Raw genomic sequence first — 14,291 nt, 5'->3', positions numbered from 1 at the left:
GTAACAATAGATCTATCAGTGCTAATGAGTCCTCTACTGTATATATGTGTATATAGTGTCATAGTGAGATGAAGAACAGTATGTTGTGGTTCTCTGTATGGTTCTAGAACCCTCAGAGTTTCTAATGCTGATCCACCCTGTGATGATCACTAAACAGACCTTCCAGGAAACTGCAATGTTACGATCGCACATATTACCGCAAATTCAGCCAATCTCCATGAATTCTCCACAGCTCTGCAATTCTGTCCAGTCACTGTTAATTTCCACAGTTTGAACCAATCTGACTAAAGATTCCGGTTGATTTGACGGCACAATGTGGATGAAGTCCTTCTGTTTTGCGTAAACCACATCAACTTCTGAAGCCATCACCCACCGGGAGTCCCCTGGTGTCACGGTCTGAGTTTACTGCCGTACTGAAATTCTCTTACAATCTCAACACGGTGGATGTAGCTATCTGCGGATCGGTGGGTGGGTCCGGGGCGCCCTTAGTTGGGGACTGCTGTTCCGCGCTGGGTGGGTGCCGTTGGGGTGCCTCCTTCCTGCGGTGGTGGCTGCCGGTCGCTCACGCGCCGGTGGGTGGCATTGCCTTGTGGCTTGCGCTGTCTGGTGGGCAGCGGGCCTGGGCTGCTGTCCTTGCGCCGTCTGGGGCTGTGCGGTCCTGCTTGACTGTGGCCGGTTCGTGGGCTGGGTTGGGAGGGGGGGGTACTCCCCAGGGGGCTTCGCCCGGGGTCTCGCCCTTGGGGGTTCCTGGTCCCGGGGCGTGCTCTTGGGGGCCGGAGGGCTTGGCCGGCTGGCTTGGCTGGTCCTGGCGGGGGTCTTCCGGGGTGGGTGGTGCGGGCCGCGCTCTTGCATACCAGTGGGTACAACGTGGGGTGGCCTCTGCTTGGGCGGTCCCCAAAGTACCGCCTCTGGTTTGCGCATGCCGCACGCTGGTGTGGCAGTCTGGCTGGGCCCCTGGGGGTGGGTGGGGCGGTGGGGAGACTTTAGCAATAACTGAGGGACATCGCTCTAACGGTGTCAAAAAAGGGCGACCTGGGGCGCTCTGGGGGGCTGGGTCGGTGCGCCTGGGGGCTGGCGGTGTGGCGTGCAGCGTCCCCTCGTTGCCCAGGGCGGCCGGGGGTGTGGTCGTTGTCCTCGGGCGTGCTGCTCCCGGTGCTGCTTCTATTCCGGGTCCTTCTGGCCCAGGGTCCTGTCCCTGCTGGCTCTGGGCCCACTGGTGGGTGCCCGCTGGCTGCCCGTTCGTCGCGGCTCTGGCCATCTGCTGGGCGTGGGCCTTGGCCCCTCTGCTGGGATCTCGGGTGGGGGGCTCTCTCTTAGTGTTGACCTTTGACAGCATGTGCAGACAAGAAATGATTTTTAATATAATGTACATAAATACAAATATGTTTAGTGCCAAAAACACAGTGACAAGGAAATGATAAAAATGGTGATATGAAATTCAAAAGTTTACAAAATAAAACCAAGTAAATTAGTTTTAAAGGAGCAGCAGCCAATGACATGTGACCCTCCTGCTTCCCGTAGCAGCAAAGAAAGATCAAACCCTGTGATCAGTGTCTGGATATAATCTACTCGCCACGACAAAATCACCATCCCCGACCACGGGAGCACATAGACATTCAGAAAATGTGGAATAACGTTTAATGCTATAATCTACGTTATTGGACTTTTAAATGTTTTTAATCCATATGGAACCTTTTATTCTCTATTACCTGTTGTTTAACTAAATGATTTACAACTGACAGTTAGTCCGTCCTTCATATTAAAACACATGTATCCAGTGTTCTATGATATATGTAGAACATCATAAATAATAATAGCACTGCTTAATTTGACCAACTTTACTCTCATTCTCCAAGCGACCCTGATAAACGGGAATTAGCGGGTTTGAAGATGGATGGATGGATACTCTCATTCTTTAAGTTACAGTTGGGGCTGAACATATATATATATATGTTTATTTATTTTTAATTTTTTTGCTGTCGTCCCTGGCAAGAATCTCAAAACTGGATCTAAATCAGTACCATACGGTTTCCTCTTCCTGTCCTGCCCTCCATCTGAAATCACGCCCCCTTCGCACTCCATCACAACCACGTGACTGAAACCCAGCTATTCTAAAAATATAAATAAAAAGTGGATCACGATTTAATGACGGTGGCAAAATGTGGGTCCCAGGGTGAGACAAGTTGAGAACCCCTGCTTTAATAACCTGAATAAACATCTACTATTATACAGGATCTATGATAGAGCTATATTACAGGTACCGTCTAAAACGATCACAGTGGACAATATCATTGATGTTTGCGCCCCCTGGTGGTATCTCCACACACACATTTGCAAAACACACGAGACTCTTCTGCAGCAAAGGTGTTTGTAGAAAACGTCATGAGTGCATTGATGAGATTCTCACAGGAAAATAAACATTTTTTTAATTTGTTTCAAAAACGTAAAGAAACTGATTCTCTGTCATATTTTCTGCACTGAAACCTTTAAAATGTGATGAAATAATCCATATCTTGTTAAATTATTGTGAATCTGAGCTCTTTTCTGTATCGTTCAAATACAATGTATAAAAATAATGTATAATTCAAAGGCAATCAAGTTTTTTGGTACATTGACCAGTTTAGGCAAAGTTATAGAAAATAATAAAGTCTCAAAATGACACATTTGCCACAGTTTTTAAAAAAACTGCAGCAAAATCTGGCATTTTAGGCAGAAATGGTGGAGGGACTGAGTAATGAGAAAAGCCCTGAGGACTCAGAAATGATTCCCTGACCTTTGGTAGGGACAGAGCTGTGTCAGGGCCCCGCGTCACCCTCCTCAGGGCAGACCCCCCCATAAAGGACTGGGACTAACACTAGGGTGGGCTCCTCCTCCTCATTATGTGAGACACATCAGAACCAATCAGGCTTCGTCTCCATCGCAGGCTGAGCATGTGGAGGTAATGAGAGCTCTGCCTCCATCACTGACACCTTTACTGTGTGACACTAACAACTGCTGGGCCCCCCGGCCATGGTGGGGGGTGTGGGGGGGGGGTAATATACAAAGGCAGGGAGAAAAAGAACAAGTGGAACAGAAGAAAAGAAGTGTGCGTGCATGCGTGCGTGCGTGCATGCGTGCGTGCGTGCATGCGTGTGTGTGTGTGTGCGTGTGTGTGTGTGTGTGCTTGTGCGTGTGCGTGCGTTAGCGTCTGTGTGACTCATGCACTGCCAGCACACTGCTATGCAGATGACACCCAGCTCTACCTCTCTACCAAACTATCTTCATCTCTTCCTCCAGCCTCCCTAACCCTCTGTCTACAAGAAATACATTATTGGTTCTCTTCTAACCTCCTCAAACTCAACAGATCCAAAACAGAAGTCCTGCTTGTAAGCCCCTCCTCCACTCTCTCCAAATCCAGTAGTTTTCCATCAACATCTCATCTGTTCTTCCTTCCCTTCAACAGTACATTCTGCTTCCATCTCACATATAGCATCACTGTCTGCATATTACACTTACATAACATCTTTTGTCTCCGCCCTACTCTCACCCCCCCACACCACCGCCATCCTTGTCCACAGCCCCGTCACCTCCCAGATTGATTACTACTACTCACTTCTGTCAGGCCTCCCCAACAATTCCCTCCAAAACTCTGCAGCACGGATCATCACATGGACCCCCACCACTCACTCCATTTTACAGCTACTCCACTGGCTTCCCATAAAACAAAGAATCAACTCCAAAATATTCCTCATTACATTCACAGCACTTCATAACCTGGCCCCTCCTACATATTTGACCTTCTTCACATCACCACTCTCCAGCTCTCTTGTTTGTTTTTGTAGTTGTGTGTATTAGTGTTTCCCTTTGGTGTGTTTTTGAGTCATTATTTAGTCATTTTGTGTATTTATCTGTCACTATATGTGATATTGTGTGTTATTCTGTCATTCTGTTTAGTTATCAGGATCCAAAACAACCTTCAATGGAAACACCTTCACTCACACATGGAACAGCTTTAGTGAATGATGAATGTGTGGGAGGTGACGAGGAAATGAAATCACACTATGATAGTTTTACTGTGGCTGAGTGATCACTGACAGGAATGTTTGTGTTACTCATTCAAGCAAAAACACTGATTATGCAGGAAGAAAAAGCCAAACAAAAAGCATGTTTCAGACTAAACCTGTCTGACTTCCTGTTTTACTTTGAAAGATCCTTGATTCACTCTCAGCTGCTTCACTTCTGTGACCAGCTTTTAAAACAGGACTAGTTACAGTTTTACAGCCTGTGTTCCTCCATCTTGAAATCACATGATTGATGATGTCACAGGGCCCCACTGCCTGTAAACATTCAGCCTGATTTTTACATCATTTAACAGCTTTTTCAGTCACAATAACATCTTGTGCTGCTTTTAGTGGCTCTTCAGGATTTCTTTAAGGTTCAGGTTTCAATCAATCAATCAAAAAAAACTTTATTTAATGAACACAACATCTACAGAAAACAGAGAAAGTTTTCACCTGTTTCTTCTCACGTACACACACCTACAGTATATCTATAGCACACACACTACATATATTAATGAACTTTTATTTCTTCTACATGTTAAATACAAGGAATTAATTACACTTATAGAGCATAACATAAATAATGTTGTGTTTAAAATAAATGATAACTGCACTTTTGTTGTTTATTTCTAGTTTCAGCCCAAATGAAAAGAGTAGAATGTGTCTGAGCAGCATCTGTTAGCATCTGTTAGCACGTGTTAGCAGCTGAACGGGGGGTCTCTGGGGGCTCCATTCTTAGCTGTTTCACTCCGTCCTGCTCTCTGTGGGGACGTCTCCTGTTTGCTGTTGAACACACGTCTGTTTCTCCATCTGTGAACGTTCTCTGAGAGCTAAACTGTTCTCTGTGTCACACCAGAAGTTGCTGAATTATTAAGAGTTCCAGATTTGCTGTGCACTGCACATCTTTGCTCCATCTGTTGAGGAGCTCAGATATGAAACGTGTACCTGAGGCAGGTGCTGGCAGTCTGCCTCAGATCAAAAACTCATGCTTCTCACGTTAAGTGTCACTATTAAAAAGTTTGGTTCTCATGGTTCTTTGACTCTACGTTTGCTCTGGTTTTCCCCAACCTGTGATGTCATCTGTTAAAGCTGTTGTTTCTCATTAAAATGACTCCCAATGGTTTATTTAATCAATAGATTTATTCATCAATAAAGCTGATACACAATAGTGTCAAATATAGACCACTTTAAGTTGAGCTGGGCACAGATTTTAGTTAGAAGAAAGAGCTAATTCAACATTAATTTAGTATTTCCACATATAGATGATACAGTATATAAATAATAACGTGTGTGTGTATCAGTCCCTGCAGGATCTTCAGGAAAATTTGATTTGTCAGATGTTTTTAAATTTTAGATAAAAAATGTAGTGTTGTGTTCAAGACCAGAATGCACCGAGAGCAAGACAAGACCAATCAATTTAAAAATATATATGAATAAATAAAATTATGACAAGGTTCAACAGTTAAATAACATCTCTCTTTAATTTTAGTTTATTTTAAATACATTTGATGAACAAAAAAGGTGCCTACAAAAAAATGACTAAAATATTAAAACTACTACTGCTACTGATAAATTCACAATTATTCTACATGTTTGAAAACAATATTTTTATGTCAGCTGAATGTACAGCAAGTGTTTAAAAGTATTTCTGCCAAGAAATAATGATTCTGATTCTTTCAGTTGTTCAGGTTTAACACGTCACAGATTTAATAAGATGATTATTTAGTTTGAAAAAGCCTTTAAACAGGTTATTTTTATTATTTCACTTAGTTGATATAGTTTAATATGGTTGCTGTAATATAACTAGAATATTTAATTAACAAAGGTTTCCAACTGTAACTGTAAAAGTGAAACTTTCTGAAATAAAACTACAAACAAGTTGTCATCAGTGTAAAAAACATAGATCTACAGGTAGATGTGAAACTAAATAAAACAAACCCTGGAACAGTCATGTGACAAATCAATCAATAGTTATTATTATTCTGGATACAGTGGAAACAGAAACTATAAAAATGTAATTAGAGTCTAAAGACACAAAAAAACACCACTTTATAAATAAAATAGACTAATATTAAACCTCTTTACAGTTATTTGACTCATTCTGTGATAGTGAAACTCTGTGGTGATGACGACATAATCCAAGATGGCGGCGGCCTGGACTACAGCTGATATTATGTAATAAAGCCTTAAATGACATGAATATAATGAAAAGAGTGAATGGACAGAGACATAAATATGTAGACTTATTAAACACACACAGACTTATTAAACACACACTGACTTATTAAACACACACACAGACTTATTAAACACACACTGACTTATTAAACACACACAGACTTATTAAACACACACAGACTTATTAAACACACACAGACTTATTAAACACACACTGACTTATTAAACACACACAGACTTATTAAACACACACAGACTTATTAAACACACACTAACTTATTAAACACACACACTGACTTATTAAACACACACTGACTTATTAAACACACACTGACTTATTAAACACACACACAGACTTATTAAACACACACTGACTTATTAAACACACACAGACTTATTAAACACACACAGACTTATTAAACACACACAGACTTATTAAACACACACTGACTTATTAAACACACACAGACTTATTAAACACACACAGACTTATTAAACACACACTAACTTATTAAACACACACACAGACTTATTAAACACACACAGACTTATTAAACACACACAGACCTCAGTAAACACAGTAAACAGAACAGGCTATACCAGACGGCTGGCACTAGGACCCAGAGGCAGAGTAAGTGTGTCCCCTGTACTACATTCACAGACTGTAATATCATCAGTTTATTATTTTACCAGTTATTAGAGCTACTGTATTTACCAGGGAGATAATATTTATTACTAGTTATTGTTTTATGGAGTTTTACTGGGATTTTTACTGGTTATTAGTTCATATCTCTTTCTGCTCTGTGGTCCAAACTGACACCGTAGTCACACACACACACACACACACACACACACACACACACACACACACACACACCACAGAGATGTGCTGATAGAGAATATAGTGTGTGATTCATGGTGTGAATCTGCCCTGAAGAACCAGAGAACCTTTAATCAGAACGACCACAGAGAACAAACCAACTAATCACATAATAAACTACATCTTTCTCTACGACAAACATCCATGTTAGTGCAGTCGTTTGGATATATCGTAAAAATGTGTAATAAGGAGCTGAATGTAAAATTAGATTGACAGGCACTTTGCATCATTTTTGAACATTTAGCTTTACACTTGGTGATAGATTTATCATTTAGATATACATTTTACATTTAGATTTACAATTATTATATTAAATTTTTCATTTACTTTTTACTTTTTACTTTTTACTTTTTACTTTTACTTTTACATTTACATTTACATTTTGCATTTTGCATTTTTTATTTTGCATTTTTCATTTTACATTTTACATTTTACATTTACATTTACATTTACATTTTACATTTACATGTGTACACATTTTAACAGTGATATAGAACATGCTGTTTTACAAATAAAAGACAAATGAGCTAAATGTTTAAAATCTGTCAGCTATGAAACATTCAGCAGCTCATACACGTCCATGTTTAAAGCTCTGGTTTCTATTGATCTTTAAAGAGATCCTCTACTGTTTTTACAAATTTCTAGATCTTCTAATGAGGACATTTCAAATGTTTTAGGACATATTTGTAAAACAGTGGAGGATAACTTTAAGACGCTTCTACAGTATTCACTGCTGCGGTCCAACACTAACTCACTGCTGGAGTTCAGCAGGAAGTACTACACTGAACTTTTTTCTTTCACCAAACTCAAACTTGTGCTCAGACTGATGCTCAATTCTTGTGAGAAATCCACGCTCACTTTTCATGTTTTAGAGAAAGCGTGAAGTCAGCTCCACATGCTTCATGTCTCAGTGCTTTGGGGAGACGATGGTGGCTATGAATAACAAATAGATGTGAGTAAGTGCACAAAGCCCTTATTAAAGCTGTGTGTGTGTGTGTGTGTGTGTGTGTGTGTGTGTGTGTGTGTGTGTGTAGCAGCACGTATCAAAGCGTGGCCAGTGGTTAGCACTGAGGGACACAGGGATTCCCTGGAGCAAAGATGAAGGGATGTGGAGGAGATGAAAGGGGCGGAGCCTGCTGATTATTCATCTCTCTGCTCTAAGGGCTGTTTCACATTCTGTAAACTATACGACACAGCAGCGCTGACATGAATATTTCTCACAGAGCACTCGATCCCTAAAGCTCCATCAAAGTTTGTTTACTGCAATGTTCTCTGTAATGTGGACTTCACCACAGAGATGTTTCTCTCTAAAACAAACATTGTCTCGCCCAAAAACCAGTATTTTTAGGGCATAAATTTGACAATGAAAAACAAGTGAAGAGAGAACGGCCACGGTCACATGATGTTTTTTAATTCAAAGTTAGTTATTCCGAATTAAATTATTTTGAAATAACGTTTCTGTATTGTGTTCACATGTAAGTAGTAATTCCTGAATTGAGGTTTACATGGAAAACCAGTTTTTTGGCTTTATTGAATTCTGCTTCAGGTGTGGGGGTTGGAAAGGCTCTGATTGGAGTGAATGTGACGTATCACGACTATCAAGAAAAACACACAACAAACCTTTTATTGTCGGTTATAACACAGAAAACTACATGAGAACAGAGGTGTGTTCCATAAAGGAGGTTTAACAAACTCTGAGTCTATCCATAAACTCTAGGTCAACATACCCTCCATGGTAAACTCTGTGTATCTGATTCATTACAGCTGGTATGAAGTGGATCAATCAACCCTGATGTATGTAATGTTGGGGGAGTGGTGGTCTAGTGGCCTTGTAATCAGAGGGTTCCTAGTTCATACATCACCTGGTCCATCACTGTGGGATGTTGAGTAAGTCCCTTAAAGAATTTTAAACCTTGGGTTACTGACGTGCACACGCGCGATAAAAAGCCATCATTAATGGATCGAGAATTACACAAACTACCATGGTAACCACCCGGAAGAGAGTGATTTATTCACCCTGATGGTGAAATAAGCCGGTGTTTGAGGAATATGAGCCTGTTCTAAAAATGTTCACACTGAACGCACCTTCAGTGATTATAGTGATTAAATCACCTGTAATTAATAACACTTTATGATCACTTCATCACTTTATCTCTTCAGTGACGTGACGAGTGGTGAATAATAATAATAAAATGTGTCTGAGGAGACGTGTCAGCATCATAGGATGTCTGTATAGAGAGTCCTCCTGTTACACTGGATATAAACACAGTGACTGATGCTTCATATCTAATCATTTATATTGATTTTTAATGTAATATTGTCTCTACGTCCTCAAAAATATGTCATTAAAAAAAAGCTGAAGCTCGTCACGATTCCGCAACCCATCGCTTTGAAAAGCGGTGTCATAATTCACTGTGCCATCATAACTTCAAAACTATGCGATCTATAGATCAAACTGTATATGACTGTATATGTTAATTGTTAATATTTAATGTTTACATTGTTAGAGAGAGCAGAGTTCACCAAGTCAAATTCCTCGTGTATAACATACATTACTTGATCAATAAAGTTGATTCTGATTCTGCAAAGAGTAAAAAATGAACTTTATAATGATCGACATCATTATTGAAGCTCTGGTGCTTCATGAATCACAGCACAGATGGAACCGTGCAGTTTGCATGTCAGTGTGTGTATTAATAAGTCCACAGGTCAGTGTGTGTATTAATAAGTCCACAGGTCAGTGTGTGTATTAATAAGTCCACATGTCAGTGTGTGTATTAATAAGTCCACATGTCAGTGTGTGTGTAATAAGTCCACATGTCAGTGTGTGTGTAATAAGTCCACATGTCAGTGTGTGTGTAATAAGTCTACATGTCAGTGTGTGTGTAATAAGTCTACATGTCAGTGTGTGTATTAATAAGTCTACGTGTCAGTGTGTGTGTAATAAGTCTACATGTCAGTGTGTGTATTAATAAGTCCACATGTCAGTGTGTGTATTAATAAGTCCACATGTCAGTGTGTGTATTAATAAGTCCACATGTCAGTGTGTGTATTAATAAGTCCACATGTCAGTGTGTGTGTAATAAGTCCACATGTCAGTGTGTGTGTAATAAGTCTACGTGTCAGTGTGTGTAATAAGTCTACGTGTCAGTGTGTGTGTAATAAGTCCACATGTCAGTGTGTGTATTAATAAGTCCACATGTCAGTGTGTGTGTAATAAGTCTACGTGTCAGTGTGTGTAATAAGTCTACGTGTCAGTGTGTGTGTAATAAGTCCACATGTCAGTGTGTGTGTAATAAGTCTACATGTCAGTGTGTGTATTAATAAGTCCACATGTCAGTGTGTGTGTAATAAGTCCACATGTCAGTGTGTGTGTAATAAGTCTACATGTCAGTGTGTGTATTAATAAGTCCACATGTCAGTGTGTGTATTAATAAGTCCACATGTCAGTGTGTGTGTAATAAGTCCACATGTCAGTGTGTGTGTAATAAGTCTATGTGTCAGTGTGTGTGTAATAAGTCCACATGTCAGTGTGTGCGTAATAAGTCTACGTGTCAGTGTGTGTAATAAGTCCACATGTCAGTGTGTGTAATAAGTCCACATGTCAGTGTGTGCGTAATAAGTCTACGTGTCAGTGTGTGTAATAAGTCCACATGTCAGTGTGTGTAATAAGTCCACATGTCAGTGTGTGTGTAATAAGTCTACATGTCAGTGTGTGTATTAATAAGTCCACATGTCAGTGTGTGTGTAATAAGTCTACGTGTCAGTGTGTGTAATAAGTCTACGTGTCAGTGTGTGTGTAATAAGTCCACATGTCAGTGTGTGTATTAATAAGTCCACATGTCAGTGTGTGTGTAATAAGTCTACGTGTCAGTGTGTGTAATAAGTCTACGTGTCAGTGTGTGTGTAATAAGTCCACATGTCAGTGTGTGTGTAATAAGTCTACATGTCAGTGTGTGTATTAATAAGTCCACATGTCAGTGTGTGTGTAATAAGTCCACATGTCAGTGTGTGTGTAATAAGTCTACATGTCAGTGTGTGTATTAATAAGTCCACATGTCAGTGTGTGTATTAATAAGTCCACATGTCAGTGTGTGTGTAATAAGTCCACATGTCAGTGTGTGTGTAATAAGTCTACGTGTCAGTGTGTGCGTAATAAGTCTACGTGTCAGTGTGTGTAATAAGTCCACATGTCAGTGTGTGTAATAAGTCCACATGTCAGTGTGTGTGTAATAAGTCTACGTGTCAGTGTGTGTGTAATAAGTCCACATGTCAGTGTGTGTAATAAGTCCACATGTCAGTGTGTGTGTAATAAGTCTACGTGTCAGTGTGTGTGTAATAAGTCCACATGTCAGTGTGTGTGTAATAAGTCTACGTGTCAGTGTGTGTGTAATAAGTCCACGTGTCAGTGTGTGTAATAAGTCCACATGTCAGTGTGTGTGTAATATGTCTACGTGTCAGTGTGTGTGTAATAAGACAGGACTGACATGCAAGGCACTAGTCGACCACTGGGAGCAACTTAGGGTTCAGTGTCTTGCCCAAGGACACTTCGACACATAGTCAGGTACTGGGATCGAACCCCCAACCTCTCGATCAGAAGACGACCCTCTACCACCTGAGCCACGGTCGCCACGGTCAGTCTGTTCTGTGCACCTCCATCACTGTCTGGTTTGGATCTACAACCAAACTAGACAGACACAGACTACAAAGGATAGTCAGGACTGTAGAAAAGATCATTGGTGTTGATCTGCCCTCCATCCAAGACTTATACCTGTCCAGGGTCAGGAAACGGACAGGTAGCATCACTGCAGACCCCTCCCACCCTGCACACAATCTGTTTAAACTCCTCCCCTCCGGCAGACGCTACAGATCACTGTACGCCAGAACTACCCTCCATAAACAGTTTGTTCCCTCAGGCTGTCACTGTGATCAACACTATACAGTCATAGAGAGTCAGACCTGTTTCTGTTACTGTGAAATAACCTGGAACTAACATAACAACCCTGGAACAACCTGTCACTGTGAATCTTCATGGACATAAACGTACACTATTTAATTTGAATGTTCATCTTCACTACTCATCACTGCAGTACTGCACTATTTTATTATTATTATTATTATTATTATTATTATTATTATTATTATTATTATTATTATTATTATTATTATTATTATTAATGTTATTGTTATTTTATTTAGTTTTGCACATATTAGTCTAACTACTGTTTATATTTATGTTTATATTTTTTCTAGTAGATTGTTATTATTTAATGTTTACATTATTAGAGAGCACAGTTCACCAAGTCAAATTTCTTGTGTATAACATATTACATGGTTAATAAAGTTGATTCTGATTCTGGTTTATAAGTGCTGAACATGTCTGGAAAGTGGAAAAAAAATATGTATAAAGTCATTAAAATGTGATGTAGAAGTGTCAGAAATGGGAGAAATGTAGCAAAAATACTCATGACCCCAGTGTTGAGAACCCCTGGTCTATGGAATAACAATAATTCCCACTCGATGTCATGTGATAGCTATTGTTTTTATTTCATGACCCCCCACGTGGGTCCTGTGAAAGTTTATTGACGAGGCCTGGTGGTGATTAGGACGTGTGTACAGAGGCTGGTGATGTGCTAATGAGCTAATCACCTCTGGGCTCATTCCAGGGGTTAACTAAACTAAGCCGTGACACATGGCTGGGCTTTATGGAGGCACGGGCCCACGGATGACATTAAACAGCCCATAATAATGACAGCAATTACCACAATAAGCTTAAACAAATGGGAGTGCACGGGAATCTCATCACGCTCTGATCAGATCGGCCCTAATGAGATAAAGATGATAATTAATCCTGTGTTAATTGTTGCAACGCTTTGTCTATTCTGGAGAAAGTGAAACGTGTGCATGTGAAACAGTCAGAGCCTACGTGCACAGCGCTGAGCACGTATTTACATGATGATGATGATGATGATGATGATGATATGTGGGCTGTAGATTCTGAACAACGACAAAGTCACACGTCGTTAGCATTCAGATGATGTTTGGTGACAGATACCATTTCCTAATGATTCCCACCGTGGTCATGTGACCTCTGTAAGAACTGTAAAGTGCTGAGGTGAGACCTTATGTTGTTGACCTCATTATGACTATTACTGCAGTGAACATTTATAACACAAATGCATTGGAGCAGCCTCCTTAGGATGGTTGCCACGGCGATCCATTTCCTTTCATGTCCTCTAATTGCCGTCCTCATAGTTTGGCTCTTTTTCTTGCTGATGTTGACGTGCAGTAATAGTCGTCCTGACCCAAAGTGGCTGCGTTGTCACTTGTGCCATTATCTGGGCCATTTTCATTTCATCTGCACTGATCCTGATTGGTCAGCACAGTGACAGCGACCCCCCCTAAATCACCCCCATGTATAATTGCTCCTACTTACCCAAATGGCTGTGGTTTCCTCCACTTCTTTTAAACGCTCAGTGACCAGTTCTTTTATTGAGCTCAGTGTCATCCTCCTCATTACCCTTGTCTACACCAAAGTGTTGGATTGTTTATCTCCATGTCTTTAACGTTATGAAAGTAGTCAATGTATTTATAATTTGCATCCATTTGTTCTGGTCATGAATGAAAGTATTGGCACTACTGAACATTTATCCAGAAATTACACCATTTTTTCCAGGAATAGTTGCAAGTCCAAATGTTTTTGTTGTACATGTGTTTGTTTCCTTTATGTGCATTGAAACAAAAACAAAAAATCCAGAATTTACAAAATATACACCCTTTGGAAGAAATAAGTGAAATCAGTCGCTTCCTATAACCATTATAACCATTAACACTGGTATTATGGACCACGCTTCTTTTTCAAACTCCAGGTCTCGCTGGATTTCCACTGGATGCATATCTGCTCTGCTGCGTTACTGCAGCGTAATCTGCAGTCCTTCAGTCCCCACCACTTCCTGTCATTGTGCATATCTGTTGCAGCAAGGACTCAGAAGATCCCGCTAATCCACGTGTTATTACGCAATGTATATACAGTATGTATATATGTGATTTAACCATGGATAAATGCAATATTTATATGTGAAATACAATTTTAAAACTGCTCAGATCAGGCCAACCATAGTGTCAATGAAAAGATCAGGGTCAGGGTTAAATCTAACCATAACCATAAACACTTCAGAACTCTTCAGTGTTTT

At 40.3% G+C, this 14,291-nt stretch overlaps 1 protein-coding gene across 1 annotated transcript; it reads right to left on the bottom strand.

Annotated features, from left to right (window-relative positions):
• Nucleotides 1-485: 485 nt before the first annotated feature.
• On the bottom strand, nt 486-1,336 carry LOC114462212 (basic salivary proline-rich protein 3-like). The gene is made up of 3 exons (XM_028444909.1): nt 1,256-1,336; nt 663-1,213; nt 486-603 (listed from the first exon to the last, which is right to left on the bottom strand). The coding sequence occupies exons 1-3, from the start codon at nt 1,334-1,336 to the stop codon at nt 486-488; spliced, it is 750 nt and encodes a 249-aa protein (XP_028300710.1).
• Nucleotides 1,337-14,291: the final 12,955 nt, after the last annotated feature.

This window comes from Gouania willdenowi, chromosome 4 (assembly GCF_900634775.1).
Source record: "Gouania willdenowi chromosome 4, fGouWil2.1, whole genome shotgun sequence".
NCBI classification, from domain to species: Eukaryota; Metazoa; Chordata; class Actinopteri; order Blenniiformes; family Gobiesocidae; genus Gouania; species Gouania willdenowi.
Note: the sequence above shows the minus strand (reverse complement) of the source record. Positions and strands in the feature narration are given on the sequence as shown.